The following is a 23,104-nucleotide window of genomic DNA, read 5'->3' on the forward strand; positions in this document are numbered from 1 at the left end:
TCCCTCTGCATTCTGTGATTATTTTCTTCCCCCTCTAAGTGGGATTGAAGCATCCTTACTTGGGCCTTTCTGCTTGCTACACTTCTTACGGTCTGTGGGTTATATCCTATGTTATATCCTTTTTGGCTAATATCAACATATCAGTCAGTACATACCATGCATGAGATGCTGTCTTTATGACATTCATCTAGACAAATTCTTCATTCTTGTCAGTCTCTGGAATCTTCTAGAACAAGACACAGGAAGAGGGAGATGCTGATCCCAGGGTGTTGTATGAGAAGAAGGAGTACAAGTTTTGGGCAGTAAGATTGCTAGAGCATGAAGCAACAGCCCAACTCCAGAGTCCCATGAGTGGACTCAGGAAGGCTCAGGCAGGTTGTAGAGACAGAACCCTCGATAGACTCAGGGATGGATGGGAAGCTTGGAAAGGTCAGACCCTTTCTAAGAGGCAGGATAAGGCTTCTGACTTTCTGAAATTTGCCTTTCTTCATTTGTGTTCCAGTGTGTGTGTGTCTATTTGTGTTGTTGTGAGCAAAATACTTGAAAGAAAAACTTAGGGAAGGAAAGACTTCAATACAAGCATTGAAAGTGGGTATATAGAGGAAAGCTAGGACAAGATACAGCTCCCCAGGACACCTTCACTTCACTGCCCACTGCCTCCAAGTAGATCCGCCTCCCAACCTCTCCCTTCCTCTACAATGTCATCATAGCATGAACCCATCAAGGAACTGAGGCGTCTACTTGGCAGAGCTCTTGGGATCTGATTTTCTCTGGAAATATCATTACAAATGCACCCAGAAGTAGAATTCACTAGTCTCGTGGATGTTTCATAATTCAGTCAAGCTGACACTAAAAATGAACAACCAATATATACCTGCACACACACAGACACACACACACACACACACACACACACACACACACACACACAAGAGAGAGAGAGTGAGGGTGGGAGAGTTTGTAGAATTAGAATTTTTTCCTGTTATGCCTTTTGTGAACTTGGATAAGTTTATTTTTCTGTACCCTACTTATTGTTTCCAGCCAGGAGGCTGATAAATACCTCTCCTGAAGACATATTGGCACATAATAGGGATTTGATGAATGACAGCTACAGTGTACTCCTTTTGGTCTTTGTGGAAAATATATATTGCCTCAGCTTTTAGACTTTAATTCTTAAAGTATGTCAACCAAAAATAAACTAAGTATACTGCTCGAAAGAAGAGGAGGTACGTCTGAAGTGACAGGGGATGAGGATGGGGAAGGAGTTCACAGTCCACGCATTACCTTCTTCATTAACTAGACTAATTGTTCTCTCTCTCTCTCTCTCTCTCTCTCTCTCTCTCTCTCTCTCTCTGTGTGTGTGTGTGTGTGTGGTGTGCTCATGATTGTATGGTATGTTTGTGCATGTATCTGGAGTCTGTGCATGCACATATACATTCAAGCTTCTAGGCTGCTTTTTAAAATTGTATTTATATTATGTGTATGGGTGCTTTGCCTGCATATATGCCTGTGCGCCATGTGTGTGCAGCTCACAGACACCAGAGGTGTTGGATTGCCTAGGACTACAGTTACAAATGGTTGTGAGCTGCCTGTGGGTGCTGGGAGTTGAACTCAGGTCCTCTGGCAGCCAGTGCTCTTAACTACTGAGCCATCTCTAGACCTGCATCTAGGTTTCTTGATGATTGAAAAAGGTCCAAGCAAGCCATGTATTTCCAAAATAAGCTCCTTTCTAATGCCAATTACAAATAAAGAATGTTCAGATTTCTAGGCCAAGAACACAGTAAGGAATATTTGACCTAAAATTTTAACTGCCTTGATTGACACACACTAGTACTTCAGAGTCTGTTTGCTTTTATTACACTAACTGAGCGCTGCTGGTAACTCAAGATCTTTGTCTCTGGTACCTGGGGTGCTATGCTCCTACTAAAGTGTGTGTCCCTCTCTCCCTATCATCCATTAGCCAAATTCTGCTTCTTTCCCCAACCCTTGGCCTATCACATAGAATTCTGTTCAGATTTCACTTCCTGGAGACTCTGAGTTATCAAACAAACACATAGGGCATTTTGAAGATTACATGAGACACAGACACAATAAACTCCAGCTGCTTTGAGTATAGTTTATCTGATCATGCCAGCTGTTATTGGATATGTAATGACTCTATTAGTTCTTATTACGATCCCCAGCTCCCCAATAACTGAGATAGATTCCTATTGATTTATTTAACTGGTTTTAGCACAATTAGTGGATGATTGCCCCTAAACTACTTTTCTACACTAGACTAGCTAGCTGTGCTTCTCGAGTTACTTGTCAGTGATTGTCCTTTCTGTGTTGGATTCACTCTATCAGGCCATTTCCTGGTTTTTCCCCTCCCCTCACTGTCCCTCTGTGACCCCCAGCCTGTGAACTAAAGACCTGACTACCTCTATTCTCACTAATAATTGGCTGTCAGCCATCTTTATTTATCCAGTCAGAGAAAATAGGCAAGCAAAGTTTACACATCATTTGGTGTGCGTGGAGTGAGCTCATCTGGACTGCAACCAGATCTTGAGGGTCAGCATTAAGCATTTGAATACATAGATGCACCAGACCAACTCTCAGCAGCCAGCATAGTTTCCTTGGGTGGGTTAAGTTCTCTGAAGGGCAGGCACTGTGCTTACATAGTTGTGTGACCTCAGGAGAGCATACATGGCCAAGCGCTTCAGGGGTAGGTGGGGTTTATTGTGTCAGACTTCTCCATGGCAGGCTGGCTGACTGGCCACCCACTGGTCCTTGAGACACTATGGTGGCATAGTGATGTCCCTAGCACTTAGATAGCCACTCTCCTCCTTAAGACAAGCCTGGCTTGCCCTTTCACCTCTTCACATGATCTGGCACTTTCCCAGTTTCCTTCTCTGAGCTCAAGTCTTGTTTAATTCCTGGTTTTAAGCCATGCTCTCCTTCCAGTCATTCTTGATGTACCTGCCTTCTGGATGATTCTAACTGTGCTGTACACACTCTTCCCAGAGCACAAGCAGACATTAGCTGGTTCATAAGATTATGACGTGGCTAATGTGACTACCCCAACAACCATGCCTCTGACTAAACTGGCCGTTTGCTAATGATGTCATATTTAATTCTCACTCAAAGCTCCGGGTTCACGAGACAGAGATAGTCTCCCCCTCATATGATGAAACACATTAATAGCAATAAAACAACATGTTGAAAGCCATAGATTAGCGATGGGAATAGAAGAAATAAACTAGAACTTTTTGTTTCCAAGGGGTGGGAAATCTGAATAATATATGTATAACTTCGTCTTCAAAAAAGGTTAGAATCACTTGACTTTAAAAGAACTATATCTTAAGCAAGCCATGGTGGTACATTTCTTCAATCTCAGCACTTCCTAGTGCTTGGGAAGCAGTAGCAGGCAGATCTTGGAGTTCTAGGACAGCCTGGTCTACATGGTTCCAGGACATCTATGACTATGTAGAGGGATGCTGTCTCGGACAGACAGACAGACAGACAGACAGACAGAAACCAGATCTTGGAAAAAGAGTGAAAACTTTGTTGCAAACAAAAATAACAGGTGTTAGACAGACATTTTCAGGACAGTTTTCACTTTTCTCTTATAATATGCTTCATAATATGTTTAGAAACACAATCAACACAGCAAGGTATTGCTGAGTTGCTGGAAGGATCACCTGTTCCATGTTTTGCTCCTGACAGGCCAGAAGGTTGAGAGCTGTGTACCAGGTTTATGTTTGCCTGAGGTCAGAAGAGGGGCTCAATTGACTGGGAACAGACTTGAAGAATTGCAGCTCCGCAGAAGCATATAAAATCAAAGTTCAAAGTTATTTTATTGAACCCATATTTTGTTTAGGAGCAAACTGAGAGTTATCAAAAGAAAATTCAAGTTGTATTACAAAGAAAAAATAAGGGAAGGAGAAGGAAAGAGTATTGTAACCAGCCGTGACATCCGAGGGCCTCTGCATTGTGCTGTTTGGTGATGCCTGCAACCTTAGCTTAGAATGATCAGATTATGTGGAAGTAATTGGGATCTTTGTGAGATGCTGCCAATTCCATATTGGATTTCTGAAAGTATCGCTTCTGACTTGGTGTCCTGATTACTAGTATTTCATTATTGGAGGATACTTTCCAGGCTAAAGGTCTTGGCTGTATTTAAGTGTAAAGATCCCTCCCTGCAAGCAGGAACATATGGCCATCCCTGACACAGATGTCACCTGAGCCTTCTTTAAGGAAATACTCGTTGACCACTTGTTTCCCCTCTAGCTGTCAGTATTTGCAGGGTCTTCTTAGAGTCAAGCATAACACCCAGTCCAAGGTTGTGTCCCTCCTGAGCAACCTTCACTGGAGCTGAGTGTGGCTATGAGCAGCGCCTGGGCATCCCATCCAGAGGATGGGCAGCTCTGAGGACTTGAGTGGACTTGACCAGCTTGGTCTGCGTGCAGCCTGACTTCCCTTTGCTGCTCATTCTGCTTCTACCCTTTTGCTTTCATAGTGCTGATACCTAGGAGACATCTTGTATCCCAAGATGCATTTCAGTATGAATGCTGCATAATTCTGAGAATATCTTTCTTGAGACTAGATTAAAAATTGCAGAAGAAGAAGAAGGAGAAGATGAAGAAGAAGAAGATGAAGAAGAAGAAGAAGAAGAAGAAGAAGAAGAGGAGGAGGAGGAGGAGGAGGAGGAGGAGGAAGAGGAGGAGGAAGAGGAGGAGGAGGAGGAGGAGGAGCAAGAAGAGGAGCAGGAAGAGGAGCAGGAAGAGGAGCAGGAAGAGGAGCAGGAGGAGGAGGCAGCAGCTAGCATGCTAAATGGTCATGTGGATTGGCATTTCAGAGGGAGATGGGACATAAGAAAAGACCGTTGGGTACATGTAAAACAAGCTTTGCCTAACCCCAGTCTGGACATCAGAATTCTTGATCAGGATAATGTAGAGGTTTTTCAGATTCTTTTTGGAAGATAGCCGTCCTCTACCCTGTTCTCTCAGAAGGATGTTGACAGCTGCCAATCATATGAGGTTATGCAAAGAGAACAGTCTAGTTGCACATTCACAAAGAGTTGGGCATTTTCTTGTGTCCCTGGAACACTAGGCCATAAGGAAGACCTGGTCAGCACTCTCAAGGAGTTCTACAGAAAACATGACAGGGTACCTGGCTCCCTAAGTGCAAGGAGACTGTACTTCATCCCAGATGTGCCTCTTGCTAATAGCATGTTGACCAAACCATCCAATCTTCGAGGGAGAAATAGGAAGAAATAGGTTTTAGGTGTGGCTCCTTCCAAGGAAGATTTTCCTGCTAGTGTGGAAAGTTGTATGTGGGAATTGGAGTGGGATCCCCAGAAGGAATTACTTTGTCAGAGTGGCCTTACCTGCATGGAGGTTAGTTGTCCCTGGATAGCTTACCAGTAGAGAGTAAGGGGGTGTGTGCACAGTGAGCTCTTCTAACCGCCACTGAGCAGTCACCTTCTATGGAAAGTCTCTGGGTTCTTCCGGCTTCTGCATCCACAGCCACCAATTTTATGCTCGGACTCTTCAAGGAAGCACAATTATTATGGTTCTTTTCAGTGAAGGATATGAAGTATGGGTGAGGGAAGCTCGTGTTTGGCCACAACCTACTAAATAACTAAATAGCTAGGGTAAGCATGTTCTGCTTCTAAAATATGAGCAGGGGGATGTTGATTGCAAAATGATGACAACCCGCATGCATTCCCTTTAGAACCCCTGTATAGCTGCCACAGAAACCTCTGATCCTAAGAAAGTGGGCCACACTGTCTTTTTTATTATTTTATTTTTTTATTAATTTTATTGTATGATTATAACCAGGCATATTTTTGTTATTTAATTTTTTTCTTTGAAAGAATCTTTTTCTCTCGTGATTTATTTTTATTTTATATGTATGGGGACTTTGCCTATATGTAGGTCTGTTCACCACACGCATGTGGTGCCTTCAGAAGCTAGTGACAGTTATCAGATATTCTGGAACTGGAGTTATGGATGGATTCGAGCCACCATGTAGGTGCTGGGAACTGAACACTGGTCCTCTGGAAGAGCAGCCAGTGCTCTTAACCACTGAGCGCCCTCTGTCGGAGTTTTAAGTACTTATGTTTTGTTAAGTCAAAGCGCCACTCTTGTATTTCCATTACTTTTTGTAATTTGCCCCTTCACAGTCTCCATGCAGGTTCGTCATGTCATTCACTGCACAGATTCCTCAGGGTCCCTTCTCCAGGTCACCTTCCCAAACTCACTTCAGTTCAGCGGTGAAGTGTCCTCACTCATGGGCTGGTCATGTCAGCACATGTGAACCAAGCACATGTCATGCACTCTTATGAAGAGAAGGATAACGGTGTTTCTCAGATAGCGGTGGGAATTACATTATGGCATGCATGTTGTCTAGTGCGTTTACTCTGTGTACACATGCTCCTGATAAGAATGGTTGCTTTCTAGAACTTCCCTTCTTTCACCTTTCTATTAAATGCTTCATTACCTTCTCTTACTTTGAGTTCTTTCTTCTGTTAATTCATATTTTTTAAAGTGGTTGCATTATTTTTTTTCTGTTTAAAGACATAGAAGGTTTAAATGAAAAGATCTCAGAGACATACAGCACCTCTTACTTGGAGCTGGTGTGTCCCAGGCACATTGCCACACAAGGCTTCCTACTGGTTGATCTCTGAGCGCTGTCAAGCTGCCTTGCTAGATCCTGGCACAGTCGGAGACCTAGTTTTTAACCAGTCATTTCAAAGCACTATATTAAGGCTATAAATAAAATAATATTATGGCTTGCCTCTGGATGCATTGTTAGAATACCCTGGGATAAATTGTAAATCAATACTTCGCATAATTGCTGAGACCTGGAAGGTTTGGATGCAAATAAAAAATACTATGTAAGGTAATAGAAGAGCACTGGAATGCTATTGGCTCAATCACCCCTACAAAGGAGCAGGTTTCAGCGTCCTGCTCTAATTTTAGTTGGTAAGAATTTTCTTATAAAAGGCTGGAAATGAATCGACCTTCACGTTCATTGTCCTGCATTGTTTTTTCTCCAACTTCCCTAAGAAGGATGTATTTCACCCCCACCTTCAAGGAACTTTGTTTTCCAAAGTGGTTATGTGTGCTTTGCAGAGATGCTTCCTCAATACTGAGGACATGGTGACCGCTGGAACATTTCTGCTTGCTAATAAAGCCAGAGGCTATGTCAGAAGATGTCGAATATTTTCCTCCTGCCATGAGGCTGTCAGTTATTGCTCTGCAACGATAAAACAAAGGCTCTGACCTTCACCTGTGACTTTTATAAATGATATGAATATGTACCCAAGGATCAGACAACCTAGTTTGTTGCCATTAACTGATATATTACTCATTTACTGGGTGGTGTCAGACTCCACATAAGAAAGGCTTTAGGAAGTAGCCCATAGAAATCCAAACCCACCAAGCATTAATGTGTGAGCCTTATTCTGGTCAACAAGTGCTGTTCTAGGGCCACTCCTGGAACAGTCTGGCTTGTTTTCCCTCTTTTAATTTGTGTTCATCAATGGCTCACACTCTCTTTCAGAACTTTATATTCTCTGAATATAAAATGATTGGGTTAGCCATATCCTAGGTGGCCATTTATGAATGCAAATTTTATGTGCAAACGATGTTACAATAATTCAAAGTAAATATGTTTTCATGGTAGGAAGTAGGCACTAATGAGTGTCAGGGAAAGAAGTCAGGTTTCCTGGGGGTCATGTGTATACATGTGGGGGCAGGACTCGGTCTGAACTTCAGATTTCTGGTTCTTAGCCCATATTTATTTCATCAAATTTTCCATTAAATGGGGAGCAATATGGATTTCTGTGCTGTAATAGTGGCAGAAATGTTATTGCATATCTTTAGAGGTGCTGTCTGGTCTCATATTTACTAAATTTTCTAACAATCACGTAACAGTCATGAAAATTTCAATAATAGGGAACTAAACTCTATGGACCGGAGATATGATTTTATTCTGCTTACTGATACCACTCTCAGCTATTTAGTTTGGAGACGATATTTTAATTTAGATACATTGACTTCTCCATTAGGTATCTTGACGAGATTCGAACCTTAGATTTGGTTGACTGAGAAAAACATGACAAGTTCGTTCACACGGAGCTAGACTTCCAAATAGACAAAGGGAGAAGCATTTGAGTCAAGGAACAGAGCCTTTCTGTCTTTAACTGCAAGGTGATACACGGACAGACAAGCCAGTGCAGTCTGAGCTTTGCTGAACAAGCCTTCCCCTCACAAGTGCTTGATTCCCAAGCTGCAGGCAAATTGCACTGGCCTGACTTGGAAGCCCAAGAAGGAAGCAGAGGTTTGGCAAGACCCACTTGAGCATTATCAAGCGCTATAAATTGCAGATTTAGGGTCATCTGGAATACAAAGCACCTCTCAACCAGGCTTTGCCTCTTTACTAATAAAACTGCACTTGTTCACACCAGTCTCACTGGAATCTATTCTGTTCAGCATAAAATCCACCATTTTTTCCCAGGTTGGTAGGTAGGTAAGGCAAACCTTTCCTTTTTTAAAAATTTTTATTTATTTTATTAAATCAAATCATAATTTTTACTTATTCACACGGAGTTATAAACACAAAAAGGCAGGATGTGGGGAAGGGGATGACACTGAAGCGTGGGTGTTCAAAACCTTTCCTTTTTTGGTAACGTAAAGACATACCTTGCAAAATATTTTTAATAAAAATGCATCTGAAAATGATTCTGTCCTTGACACAATTCTTATGTTCTTGTGTGAGAGATGGGGAGTAGGAGAAGAGCTAGAGGAGCCCTTAGGTCAAATAATCCATGGGGACTGTCACACAGAGTCCCATCCGCCCCTGTCCTGAGTCATATGGTCTATCCCCATTATGTATTTCATTATGTGCTGGTAACTTTGGATTTTCAGGAAATAAAAAGACCCTTCATTTGAGGTACTTGTCAATTACTGTGGTAGAAATCTACCCTCCAACTTCAGGCCACCAATACCTTGAAAATATCTTTAAAAATATTAACACGCATCTTGTGTGTCACTGGGGGTGGGATCACACTCCAGGAAACTGATGTCATTAGTTTTTAAAATATAACTTTACATTTTTATAATTATTTTATGAATAAGTTGTCTTTTAGAATTCTTCAAACAAAATTTGCAATTGTTAAACAAAGGCAAATTCTCAGGACTCAGTATTTACCCCTGAAATAAGGTGAAAATCAAGAAATTATTTTAATTGTTTTGTTGTTGTAAAACTTGATTTGTGCCTTATAATATGTTCTATTTTATAGAATGCATTGTGACTTGTTGAGAAGAAGGTATTTCCTGCAGCGCTGAGAGAAACACTCAGTACAGTTGATCTCTAATGTCATGGAACACTTGGGTGGTTTTTCATTTTTATTTTTTGGTCTGAATGACCTATCTACAGGTGATAGTGATTTGTTGAAATCAACCCCGTTTTTGTGTTGGGGGTCAGTCTGTGCCTTTACAGACAGTAGTGTTCATAAAATTGAATATCAATGTTTAGTACAAGTGTGTTTAGTACTATGATGGGCTTGAGATAGAGTGGCCCCTGTAGCAATATGAGGTGACCTTCTTTATCTCACCTGATTAATTTTGGTTTGAATTTATTCCTCTATGACCATGATTCATAGATTTGATTTTTTTAAATGAATCTTATACTTTTAGCATATATTGTTCATATTTCATTAGTTTTACCTCTATCTATCTATCTATCTATCTATCTATCTATCTATCTATCTCTATATCTCTACCTCTATCTCCTCTATTCCTATATAATCTACTTTATCTTTAAGCCCTGATGGCCTTTCTTCTACTCAGTCCTCGCTATTGGAAACTGGTAAGGTTTAATTGCCCCCTCTCCCTGCCCCCATTGACTGAGTGTTTCATTTACAAAATTTTAATCTGATTTTTTTCCAGTTTTTCTATGCCTTTACTAAATTACTAAATTCTTCTCTCATATCCCGTGTTGACATTTTATTTCATTCAGGTATCTGTGCACTGAGTTCATCATTTTTTGTGCTTATTTTATGTTACTGAATGTTCACTAATAATTCCTTTGAATTCTTTGTCTGGGATATCACCGAGGTTATTCTCATTGGAGCCTATTTTTGTGAACTGGTAAGTTTTGAAGAAGTCATTTTTCTTAACTCTTGTTTTTTGTGTATTTCTCAATTGAGATCTGTACTTCTGGGATCAGGGAGATGATTGGAATTTTAAAAGTCGTGTTCTTTCAGTAGACATACTTCAGTGGATTTTTTTCATTAATTTATTTACTTATTCACTCTCTTTACATCCTGATTGCATCTTTTTACATCCCCCTCTTCTCCCAGTACCACCCTCACAAACATTTCCCTCCCCGTTACCCCCGCCCTTTTTCTCAGAGAAGAAGCCCCCATAGGTATCAACCTGTCCTGGTACTTCAAGCCACTGCAGGACTAGGTATACCCTCTCCCACTGAGGCTAGACAGCCCAGCCCAAAGAAGAGGACCCAAAAGCAGGCAACAGTCAGAGACAGCCCCTGCTTCAATTGTTAGGACCCACATGAAGACCAAGCTGTACATGTGCTACAAATGTGTAAGGGGCCTAGGACCAGCCCCCGAATGCTGTTTGGTTGGTGGTTCAGTCTCTGAGAGCCTCCATGGACCCAGATGAGTTGAATCTGTACGTCTTTTTATAGTGTCCTTGACCTCTCTGGATCTCTCAATTCTAACCCTCCCCTACTCTTCCACAAGACTCCAGAGTTCACCTGATGTTTGGCTGTGGGTCTCTCCATCTGTTTCTATCAGCTGCTGGGTGGAGTCTCTCAGAGGACAATTACCTAGGCTCCTGTCTGCATGCATAGCAGGGTATAGTTAATAGTGTCAGGGGTTGGCTCCCTCCTATGGGTTTATGTTTCCTGCCTGCCTTTCTTTTCCATGTCTTCATCTGCCTTTAACCGGACCTGTCTCGCATCCTCACTTCATCTTGTTTCCTCTCACAATGACTTTTTCTTCTGCTGCTGTTCTCCTGATGCTCCTGTACTAACTGGAAGCCTTGATCTGTTCTTCTCCCTCTATCCCTCAGTACCAGGCAGCTCAGTGTTCTGCATGCTGTCCTTGTTCCTCGACTTCCCAAAAGTTATAGGTGTTGAGGGAGTAACTGTTTGTAACTCCTCATAATGTATTTTCATGGTGGTCTCATCCATCAGCTGTGGTGTGTATACTCCTGGAGTCTGGTGGGTGGAGATCACATAACATCCTCAGCATATGGGCTGAGAAATGAGATGCTGGAATGCCCCAGTTCAGTAGGGAAGAGGAAATCTTAACTCTACTACCAGTCAGTACTGCTTAAACACTGTGGTGTCCTGCAGTAACAGTGTGCTAAAAATTGGAACAAAAAACTGGGTGCAGTTAGTTGTCCTAGGCACCTATAGGTGTATGCGTGGCGGGGTTGGAGCTGCATAGCAGGCAGAGCTCACAGCATATTGAGGTGCATGCTGGATGTGTACATTTCTTACTGTTCTCAGTGTTGTGACAGAGCATTTGGCAAAAGCCCTGTGAAGGCAAGGGTTACTTTGGGTCACAGTTGAGCACACAGTCCACCATGACAGGTTGTGGTCACATGACATCCACAGTCTGGAAGCTGAGAGATGAAAGCTGATGCTCAACTTGCTTCTTGCTTTGTATAAGTCCGTGCTGCCATCTCATGGGACAGCGCCACTCAGATGAAGACAGGCCTTCCCACTTGAATGAACATAGTTCAGAAGCTCTCTTTCAGATGTGTCCAGAGGTTTGTTTCCATGATGATCCTAGATCCCATCAGGTTGACTTCAAGATGAACAGATACTAAAGAAAAGACAGTACTGCACTGAAGGGCATATGAGAGCTGGTTGGGAAAAGGTTTGCATCGTGTTAGTGAACATGTACTAAGATTAGGAGTGCTGGAAAATTCCGTATGTTAAAGCCATTCTAATGTAGCCTCACATGGAACTGTGGAAACGCTTTATTTGAAACTGGAGGGCAAATACTCTTTGTTGTTAATTGGCAGACCACTTGACGGACCTCTGTCTAGGCTAGTGTTTGTGAAAGTGGAAGAACAGGGCAGAGAAAGTTTGGTTACCTGCTCCAGGGACAGGGCTGATATTGGAGGAGGTGGATCAAGCTTTGTCAGGAGTCTTAACAGCTATCTACCCCTAACCCCTTCCAAAGGGAGACAGGATTGGGGGAAGAAAGTAGGTTGGGAAAGGCTGCTGTAGGCTGGAGAAATGAACTCCTCGGTGTGGTCCAGGGGTGGGCATTGCATTCAGAAGGATTTCCCAGCACTGACTGCCACCTTGTTTGGGAGGGTCCCATTTTAGAATTTGGAAAAGCTGGCATGTTACTTGTTGCTCATCTCTTAGGACCCTAAATGCAATTTCAATTAATTAATGTGTGTGAACATGCAGGCATGTGTGAGATCTTGGGCGCCAAGCCTGTGTGTAAGCACTTGTAAGCACTGAACTACAAAGACACTGGACAGGACAGTGTTCTTGAGTGAACTGGACTCTGATAGAGAGAGGTAGAGAAGAAATGTGAGTTCACATAGGCACATGTGGTTTGTACATGCACATCTCTGGCTGGCTCGGAATCTCGAGTACAGTGACATCTCTGCACCCTCCCTTACAGAACGATCTAAAAATATCAGTAATCTCAATAAATGTTGGTGACTAATGATGGTGATTGTGCCCCTCCTTTGCTTCAGATTTCTATGGGACAGACTTGCTGTTTGGGACCAGATGGAAGAACTGTTCGGAATTGCTGAGTTTCATTTCTATAGATCCCTGTTTATACATCCTGCCTGGTGGGTGGAGAGGGTTCCGGGATGTGTGCTAAAAAGCTGCAGCTGGGAAAGCAGGGCTCACAGTGACTCAGCATCAGGCTCTGAAGGAAGCAGGGTGTGCATGGAAGCTTGGAACCAGCACAAACATAGGACGCTTTGTTTCCTCTTGGGAGCTCTTGCAGTCCCTGAGTCCAGAGAGCAGACTTTCTGCACAAAGAACCTGGGGTATCCATCATAAAAAAAAGGAGAAGAAGAAGAAGAAGGAGGAGGAGGAGGAGGAGGAGGAGGAGGAGGAGGAGGAGGAGGAGGGGAGGAGAAGGAGGAGGAGAAGAAAAGAAGAAGAAGGAGGAGGAGGAGGAGAAGGAAAAGAAAAGAAGAAGAGGAAGAGGAAGAAGAAGTTGAAGAAGGTGAAGAAGAAGTTGAAGAAAAGAAGAAGAAGAAGAAGAAGAAGAAGAAGAAGAAGAAGAAGAAGAAGAAGAAGAAGAAGAAGAAGAAGAAGAAGAAGAAAGCAAGACTGGCTGGTCTGGGCAGTGATTGGTAGGCTCTTGGTGAATGGAGTGACCTTTTATTGAAGTGATTCAAATGGGGTCAGTGATACTGAGCAAGAGCGACCACAGGTCGGCAACGGGCTGAGCTTTGATGACAGAAACAGACACAGGAAAGGAAGTAGTGTGGTTACCACACCCAGATCAGGCAACCTTATCTGACCCAATACAGAAAACAAAATCTGAAAATGTACAGTGAAAGTAGACAAAAGAGAGCTCCGCTAACCCTTATCTGTGGCCTGGTTAGTTGACACCTTATAACTGGGTTGATGTTGAGACCTTTGTTGTCATCTACAGATGTCATTCTTCAGAACCACAAAATGGGGTTTTACACACACACACACTCATACCCCCCACCCCCCCACACATAATGCAGACACACACACAGAGAGACACACATACAGACACACACAGAGACACACACACAGACACAGACAACACACACAGACATAGACACAGACACACACATACACAGAGACACACACAGAGACACACATAGAGACATACACACAGACACACATAGAGACATACACACATACACAGACAACACACACATACATACACACACAGAGACACAGACACACACACAAACACAGACACACACACACAGATTTATAATTTTGTGTTGGGTCACATATGGCTCAATAGAAGCAAAGGCTCATTAGAAACATAAAAGGGGCTATGGGCCCACACCGAACACACATAGAGAGTAGAGCCAAAGGAATCAGACCACAGTCTTGGTTTTACCAACTGGGATCTTTTCTCTAGAAACCGAGGCTTGCTGAGCAGAACGAGACTGGCATTTTTAATTATCTATTGAAAATTGACCATTGAGCTAGGTGTGTACATTATTCTCTAGATACAGTTTCTTATCAATTAATTTATTATTTTACCTTTCTAGCCTAAATAAAAACCTATTCAGTCACTGTCTGAAAAAGCAGTCACTAATGCCAGCGAAGCCTGGTGGGTATGGCCTGTCTGCCAAGTTATCACAACTGGCTATGTGACACAGAATAGCGGTTGTAGAAGGAGTTATTTTACAGGCAAAATACCAACCATGAACCCACACTTTTTTCCCCCCAAAAAATAGGAATAGATAAAAAAATAGATGAGTATAAAAATGTCCAGCTTGCTCTCCTGAAGCCTCAGTTGAACTGAGGATGGACCATCCTTCACACCCTACACACACAGTCCTCTGGAAGGAGCTGAGAGAACAGAGGAAGACTATAATTGAGTGGTACCAAAGGTGACTGGACATTGGTATTAGAATTTAAATATTTAACAAGTTACGAAGCCTGGATTAGAAGAAAGAATGCTTTTTTCATCAATTGTGAGGCTGAGGCCCTTGTCTTCCCAACCTTTTAACTTCACTTTATTTAATCAGGGTTTCAACACTCCTCTCTATTACAGGAGTGTTGGTATTTATTTATTTAATTTATTTATTTATTTATTTTTAACATGGACCTGCAAGACAGACAAAAGACTATATATGAGATTCCCATAGTGATTTATCTTAAGAATCTGTGAACTGTGCAATCGGGATTGTTAGGAGTAAGAGGCACCTGCTCACCTTTTGGAAAAAAAAAAGCGCTGAAAAGAGATTCCGAGATTCAGAAAGGGTAAGGGATATGAGGCTGACCTTTCAGAGACAGGAAACCTTTGATGAACTGTAGGACATCAAGACAGTTCATTTAAAAAAGATGGCTTCTAAAGCATCGTCTCAGGCTGGTTTTGTGTGTGACTCGGTGAGACTCTTGGGTTGTCTTTTTACATAAACCCAGGGAAAGAATGGTTTCTGCGGTTGTCATGTCTGCAGCCTTCATGTGGCACCTTGGCTTCTGGGCTTTGTTACAGCTTTTCAGTCTTTTTTTTCCTGTGGACAAAATTAAACTTTCCTGACCATTTGGCAGCATGGAACTTTTCTGAGATGGGTTGTTAAGGAGAAGAGAGACAGGGAAAAGGTCACCAATTTATTCTCCACATAATTAAGGTCTTGCAAACAGCTAAATAAAATTCCTGTTAACATTCTCTCCCGTTTGTACTCTAGTGTCAGAAGAAGCTAAGAAACAGCTGTTCAAGTGTTCAGGGTGCAAATCCTTGCTGTGGTCTATGCAATTTGTTTTCTTAGGATAGGATTGTGGTGAGGCTTGATGAATACATACATACATGCATACACACACACACACATATACACATGTATATATATATGTCTGCATGTACATACATATATGTATGTGCGTACTTTTTAAGTGTGCATGATAAAATTAGGTTTAAAGAGCAAAGTAGTTTCCAGTCTTCAAGTATGAACTGTACAGACTGTGCCTAACCATGTATTAAGGTATAGTATGTAACCAAGAATTCAGTTTGTTCTAAGCTGAAGGAGTCTTATTATATAGATCAGCCTGGCCTCCAACTGACATCCTCCTGCTTCTGCGTCTCAAGCAGAATATTGGGATTTTAGGTGTGTGTCACCACATCTGGCTTCCTTTAATTCTTAAAATGTCCTAAAAATCTAAGATATTCCATACGTTAAAGTTTTGGTACTAGACACTGGGTTAATAAAATTGTCTAGACAAATATGAGTAAGTTGAGAAGTCAGAAATGTTAAGGCATAAGTTAGGACTTTATCTCAACAAGAAAAAAAATCCCAGAGAAAATAGTATCTATTTCTTCAGGACATTTTACAGTTTAAGATCGCAGCAGACAACATCGGGAGGGATGTTTAGAATCAAGGGGTGCACTTGGTCTTCAGAGGCAGAGGGGGAGGAAGGCACGTGAGGAATCTGATGTTGTGAAGTGTTATATAACATGGAGTTTCCTGCTGTGGAGGAAGGGTCACATAGAAACCAGGGGCACACCAGGGGGGTTCTTTTTGAGGATGCAGTTGAGTGTCAGTGGTTTCCAGCCCCCTGACAGATGGAGGATGGTCCTCCAAAGTGTGTCCTGCTGGCTGCTGGTGGGAGAGAAGCATGGGGTGTGAGGTGTCTGGGTTTAGGGTGCACAGGAGAGGCTGAGGAATACTGAAGCAGCTGTTGCTTCCCTGTCGTACCCCACTGCTAAGCTCTCTCTGATGCAGGTAGCTCCGCCTTCGGGCCTTTCACCCCCATTTTAAGTGCTCATTTCTGGTTTTCATTTTTTTGTGTAACCCAAACCAAGAATGTTCCCTACCTCTTACTTTAAGGCCTGGAACAGATAGCCTCTCAGCTGGCTGTTAAACCTGTCTTCAAATGCATCACTGGCTGTCAGCTGTTAAATCTGTCTACAAATGCATCACCGGAGAGTGCTTGCTTAGGCAGTGTTGCCAAGAATGGCCCTGGTTATCAAGCAACCCTCATAAAACCTTAATGGTTTCTCCTTTCTGTTTCAGATTACTTGCAACATATAATAGCCTCACGGATAAACACCTGGCTGGGTACTTTAACAATACGAGAATCAGGAGGCACCTCCTGAGATCCGGGCTGGTAAGATCGCTTTGAGTTCTGCCCACTTTCTTCTTGAATTAAGTCCGAAATTTCCAACCTTTCTTCAGATTTCCTTTGAGTCCTTTTCTCCCTACTAATTCAGAAAAATTACTTCCTTTTTAACTTCTGATTTATTTATTTGAAGCTCTTTCTAAACAAAGGAGGGAGGCTACAAAGGCTACTAAGGAAACATAAATTATTGAAGAAAAGTCCTTATGAGATTTCAGCAGCATGGCTGACTTGCTTATTTATTCACTCCTTCAGCACACAGTCTACGGATCAGACACCGTCAAAGAGCAAGGGCAGAGAAGACTATTGTTTCAGAAAAAAATATTATTTTTAATACTCATAGAATATGGTGTGGCAAACATAGTCTGCTTTCTTTTCTCTCTGTGTGTGTGTGTGTAACTTTCATTTCCCTGTGATGGTTTATTGATACCTTAGTGCCTTCCATCAGCTTCAAAGCCCTTCTTCCCACACAATTTCCACTCCTTTAGATGTATATACAGTGGAAAATCTAACTCAAAAAACCCTATGGTTTTCCTTTGAAAGAGAAGGGGTGTGACTCTAGTCTGTGTTGGTTGTTTGCTTTCTTAAAGTACAGCCTTGTTTTGATGTCGAAAGAACTGTATTGTGTTTCTAATTGTTGTTTGTGTGCTTGGCACTAGCTGGGTGGAGCTCAGGAGAAAGTCCTTCACAGCCTCCTGGGGCAGTGTTATCAGAAGGGTCAGGTGAATTCTGGCTCTGCTTAGGAACAAGACTTCCGTGTACACCACTTGCAGCCCAGCTTCCTCAATTGTGCAATGAAGGCAAAGCCCCTCTCCCCCCAACCCCAACACACACACACCACCACCACCACCATGCCTGTTGCTGTTAGGGACGTACAGTGAGCCGCCCCATGATCACTGTGTGACTACAAACACTGTTAGCTTCATGTAAGTTGGGCAGATCTCTGTGTTTACTTAACACTATCCTTAAGCACGGAATGGACACTTGTTACAAGTACGACGAGTCAGGTAAGGATAGCGCGTCTCTTTTCGTAAAGGATCCAGGAAGAGACCTGCAGTCTGCAGCGCTCACATCACATAGAAACTCCTTAGAAGAAGTGAGTTTGAAACTCGCCCCAGACCTGTGGGATTTGCTGTTTCTCAACCCCTCTGGGGGATTTATGTCCACTTCACCTGGAGTTTAAGCACTGTGACTCTCTAGGAGCCTCCTGCCTAACCAGGGAGAGAAGACAATTCCAGAGACAGATAACAATGACACAGGGCAACTGACAAGAGGATGGGAATGGCAGGACAGCCAAACTTTAGAAACTTCCCAGTAACATGAAGTCGATGGGCAGTAGTACATTCAAGACACCTTAAGTGGGTTATCTGAAGGAATAGGAAGCAACAACAGTATAAAAATTACAGCTAAAATTGAAGAAGGAAATTAAGAACATGAGCGTGGGGTCTGGAAAGACGGCTCCCTGTTCAGAGCATGCACCTGAGCACCCGCAGAGCAGCTTATAACATCCAGCGACTTCAGCTCCAGGGCATTCAACACCTGTGGCCTCGGCTGGTGTCTGCACTGCATGCACACTGGTACACATGCACATATGAGCATGAACACACACACACACACACACACACACACACACACACACTCACTCACATGTTAAGGTGACTTGTTTTTAAACTTAACAGGAGCCTGTTGATGGGGAGGTGGAAAAGGAGCAGGCGTGAGAACAGCAGCCTCTTGCAGGGAGGTTAGAGGCAACAGCTGATGGAGCCCAGGGACAGAGTCAAAGAAGCAAGGAATGAGGGGCAGAAATCCACACTCTGGTACACGCAGTGATCCCCGCTGTGACCAATATCACACACACAAAAAAGCCCATCCACACTTCTGTGTAATCCATAAAATTCTAAATCATAGCAAATTAAATTATGTTCTGGGTTGCAAAGTGGAGGAAGGAAAAAGCAGGGAGCAAAGAAAGTAATGAAACCAATTATTTCTCAAGGCAAACCAAAGGCTTCCTCAGTGCCCTTGCCTGCCTAGCCCCTGCCAGGATTTCCTGTGAGCCCCCGTAGGCCTACTTTCCTGCACTCTTTCAACATAGCACCTCCTCTTCTCAGGGTGCTTTCAGGAGACTGAAAAGAACACCTGGGTTCTATCACTGGAAAATTGTTACTCTAATGAAAACCTTGTTTTAAACGTCAAGTGTACCACCTGTGTGTGTTTTCACACTGACAGGTAAGCGAGACTTCCTTTTTCCTTTCTGCTTGATGAAATATTCATTAAAAGCGGAAGTTCATTAGTGACAATGGTATTCTCCTTTAGGCTGTGAAAAGGCCATCTCTCTCTCTCTCTCTCTCTCTCTCTCTCTCTCTCTCTCTCTCTCTCTCCTCCCTCCCTCCCTCCCTCCCACCCTCCCCCTCTCTTTTCCTTCCTTCCTCCCTCTCTCTTTCCTCTCCCTCCCCCAATCTCTTTGTTTCTCTCCTCCCTCCCTCTCTTCCCTCTCTCCCTTCTCTCTGCCTTTCTTGGTACCTAATAACATTTTGCTACTTTGTATTTCTTTGTGTATTTTCCTTATCCATTCACACTTTTTATTCTCTCCCACAGATCACGAGAAGTGGGAGGATACTTTCTGAAAAGGAGTACAAAGTTAACAACATGAAGCAGGATCACCAAAAATACATCCGAGAGTGCTTAGCCCGGGCCATTTTCCACAAGGTCCTTGATATGGAGGTGCGGGCATTTCTTCCCTTTTTATGAGTAATGATTGGGTAACTCTTCCTAAACTTCACGAAAAAGGAAATGGACCAAAGAAATTGGTCCATTCCTAAGTAGCTAGGAGCCCAGACTCTCAAGTTTTTCCTCCTTTTTAGTTCAGAAGAAATATGGACATGATTATAAAGTTTGTGATATTTAATTTTCTAAATGTAGATTCTTTTAATCCACAATGGCTACCGGCCCTCACCATCTGTGCCTTAATTTCCATTTGCTAAAAAAAAAAAGTGACATCTGTTTAAATATCAGTAATTCCAGTGCCACGAATTATCCCAGACCTGTTATTCTTTTAAGGCTCTGTAGCTCAGCCGTATGTTAACTTTCACAGAATAGGCATTGAAACATCTGCTGTCCCTCCTACTTTAGGACACATTGGTCAGCACGGATTTACAGGCTGTGCGTCAACACGTTTTGTGGAATCTGACATTGCACTTTTAGTGGGATATGAAGCTAACCTGATAAATTTTTGCAGTTTTGTGCCACAAAACTGTAGTTTCAGTCATCAAACACCATTTAGTCTTTGTGAAAAAGGACACCACTCCTTGGCTCAAACCCATAGCAGTAAATCAGAGAAATGGCTTGGAAGGTCTCTGATTTGTGGGAGCGTTAGCATTATGAACAAATGCAGGAGTATCAGTTAACCAGCAACAAGTTTAGGACCAGTGAAAATATTTGTGATTATGTTGAGCATATCATCAAATCAGTCATGCGGAGTGCTCACTTAAGATGCCTATTGCACACATACAGTTTCTGCCTACTTAGCGGTTAATATTTTTTTAATTTCAGATTGTGTCCACAAGTTACCTAGACTCATTGTTGACAGCCTCAAACTTGCTGATTGTAAAAGTACCAGTGGGAATGGTACAATTCTGCTAAAATATAAAAAGTTATGGTATTAAATTAACCCCTACCTAACTTCTAGCTTTAGAAGAGCTAAGTTCAACCTTGGCCAGGTCCTTAGAGTCTATAGGTACATCAGATACATTGTTCATATAAACATAAACATATATTTCCAGTTGAGTCTCATACACTAACAACACATAATTACATTTAAAAGAATGTATAGTAATTATCATACATAGCTTGACTTTCTCTAATCTGAAAATCTAAAACATGGGCCTGTGGAGACAGTTCAAAGGGTAAGAACACTTACGAGACAAGCTGAAAGTTCTGAGTTCAAATCCTCAGCACCTATGGAAAAAACCCGTTGTGGTCACACACGTGTCTGTAACTCCATTCCAGCGACGGAAGACGGTTATGACTTGCTGCCAGCCTAGATCTGGGTTCAGTGAGTGACCCTGTCCTAAGGGAATAGCACAGAGCAGGTCAGCCGTTGTTTTCCTCTGGTCTTTGCATGCACACCGAAGACATTCAATTCATCCAGTACGTATTTCACACACACAAACCCACATGCACAGTTAGAAAAATAAATATGGGATGCTCAGAACTTGAAAGTATTGTAAGCATGGTGTTTGTGTTTAAGGGTTTAGACTTTCAGAGGACTCTGCATGTTCAGATTAGGACTGTTTAGTTATTGGAGTCTTCAGATATCCACAAACATGAAAAACAGTGAAATGAGAAACTGTTCAGCCCCTAACCATGTTTCAGAAGACATATCCAATCTGTTAATATGCCAGAATAGCTAATATTGTCTCCAGGTTGGCACACTGCCTCCCATTGACTTGAAAATGCTACAATTTTTCCTGACATTGCTGTAGGTGTTCACGCATTCACTCATGCAACAGTAGCCGATTCAATGTGTGCCAAGCAGGGACCCTGTCCTGTGGCTGCAAGACACTGTTTACTGAAATACTGCATAGCGACTGCATAGAAGACAGATGTGACAAACTGGATCCTAGAAACAAGGAGGTGTCCTGAGGGCTTCTGAGCAAGGGGCACAGAGCTGCTGCTTCTGGGAAAGAGTAAGCCAGGAGCTCAGGAAAGGAATTCCAGAGAAGAAGGACAACCATATGCAGGATCATGTGAATGGAAAGAAAGCGGGAAGACCACTCAGGGAGGGGCTGCTTGGCAAGAGGAAGTGACGTCATCTGAGAAGTTGCAACTTTGTTTCTGGAAAGTCTTGAGTTCGCAAGGCGGGTTTCCGGTGTGGTATAGGTGCTGAGGCAATGAGATGTTTTTACAGCAGGGGAGTGAAATAGATAAGCAGAGCCTTCTGAGATGTTGCTGCTGGAGATTCAGACGATGGATTAATGGTCTGGAAAAGATTGGAGGTGGGAGGTCAATTAGGAGCCTGTAGCCAAAGGGTGCAGCTAACAGTGCCAGAGAGAGGGCGGGAGAGGCAGCTGTCTACGGGGACAGCAGAGAAGGAGAAAGCTGTTGAGAGAAGTCGCTGTCTCACAAGCAATGGAGAGAGCACTAGGGACTGAATGAGGAGGAACAGAAGAAGGAGAGCAGGAACATGGGAATAGAAGCCCATCACTGATGAGGAACATGCCTGGGGAATGCTGTCTGGGAGCCTGGGAGCTCATGAGGTCACCAGCTGCAGAGTGGCTCCACTGGATGTCTGGATCCAGGAGGTATTGGCAGGAGGGTTTGGGGAGGGAATTTCAGCCACAGTGAAGAGGAGCTGCTGACTATGGAGAGTTGGGGACAAATGGAAGTTGGAATCAGATTGATAGTTAATATAAGTTTGTTGGTGAATGGGTAAAAGATCAGAGCAGGTGGGAGAAGAACAAGAAGAGTCAAGAAATGATTGATGACGCTCAGGATGGGAGTGATGGAATCGGCAGGGACCAAGACCAGAGAAAAGATTTTCCCCAAAGGACAATGAGACAACAAAACCACTGACAGATTTCAAGTCTAATTGGAAGACCCATTTTTATTTAGGTATATTTTAAATCACCAACTATTATATGAAAATAATTGGAAAAGAGACACATCATAAAGCAAAAGTAATTGTATAAAGTTTCTATTTTCAGAGATGGCTATTATTCTATACTTCTTTTAAATACCTTCTGGTTATATTTATAGAACAATAAAACATCAATATAGTCAATGTGGTAGCATGTACCTATAATCTTAGTATTCAGGAGGTCTCAGCAGGGGGATTGCAACAATTTTGAAGCCGACTTGGCTATGTAGTAAGTTCCAGGTCATCTTGAGCTAGGTTCCAAGACCCTTTCTCAAAGAACAGTGAACAGTGGATTTCAAATGCGGTTTATCAGGTATGAGCCACTGGCTGCCCTTATAGAGGACCAGAGTTCAGTTCCCAGCATCAGTTTCATGCTGTGCATGACTGCTTCTAACTCCAGCTCCAAGAAAGCAGCCCTCTACCACCATGTCCACAGACACATAAATAAAAATAAAATCATCCTTCGCACACACACAAAAAAGAAAATCGTCATGATATGTTGTGACAGGGACATGGGTTTGAGGAAAGAAACAGGAAACAGGAAGTGAGACCAAGACACAAACCTGTGACTCTGTGCCTTGCTGGCTTTAGTTATGATATGTGCTGGCTTTGGAACTAGAGACATAGAAAGCAGCT

General features: G+C 42.6%; 1 protein-coding gene across 1 annotated transcript in view; it reads left to right on the forward strand.

Moving 5' to 3' along the window:
* The window catches only part of Erich3 (glutamate rich 3), a 94,022-nt gene that overhangs the window by 11,146 nt on the left and 59,772 nt on the right, over window positions 1-23,104 (forward strand). Inside the window, exons 2-3 of the mRNA XM_028754338.1 lie at window positions 16,731-16,824; window positions 19,429-19,554. Of these exons, the coding sequence (XP_028610171.1) occupies window positions 16,731-16,824; window positions 19,429-19,554 (220 nt within the window). The remainder of the gene's footprint in view (window positions 1-16,730; window positions 16,825-19,428; window positions 19,555-23,104) is intronic.

This window comes from Grammomys surdaster, unplaced genomic scaffold (genome assembly GCF_004785775.1).
Source record: "Grammomys surdaster isolate TR1022 unplaced genomic scaffold, NIH_TR_1.0 125996, whole genome shotgun sequence".
Classification (NCBI taxonomy): Eukaryota; Metazoa; Chordata; class Mammalia; order Rodentia; family Muridae; genus Grammomys; species Grammomys surdaster.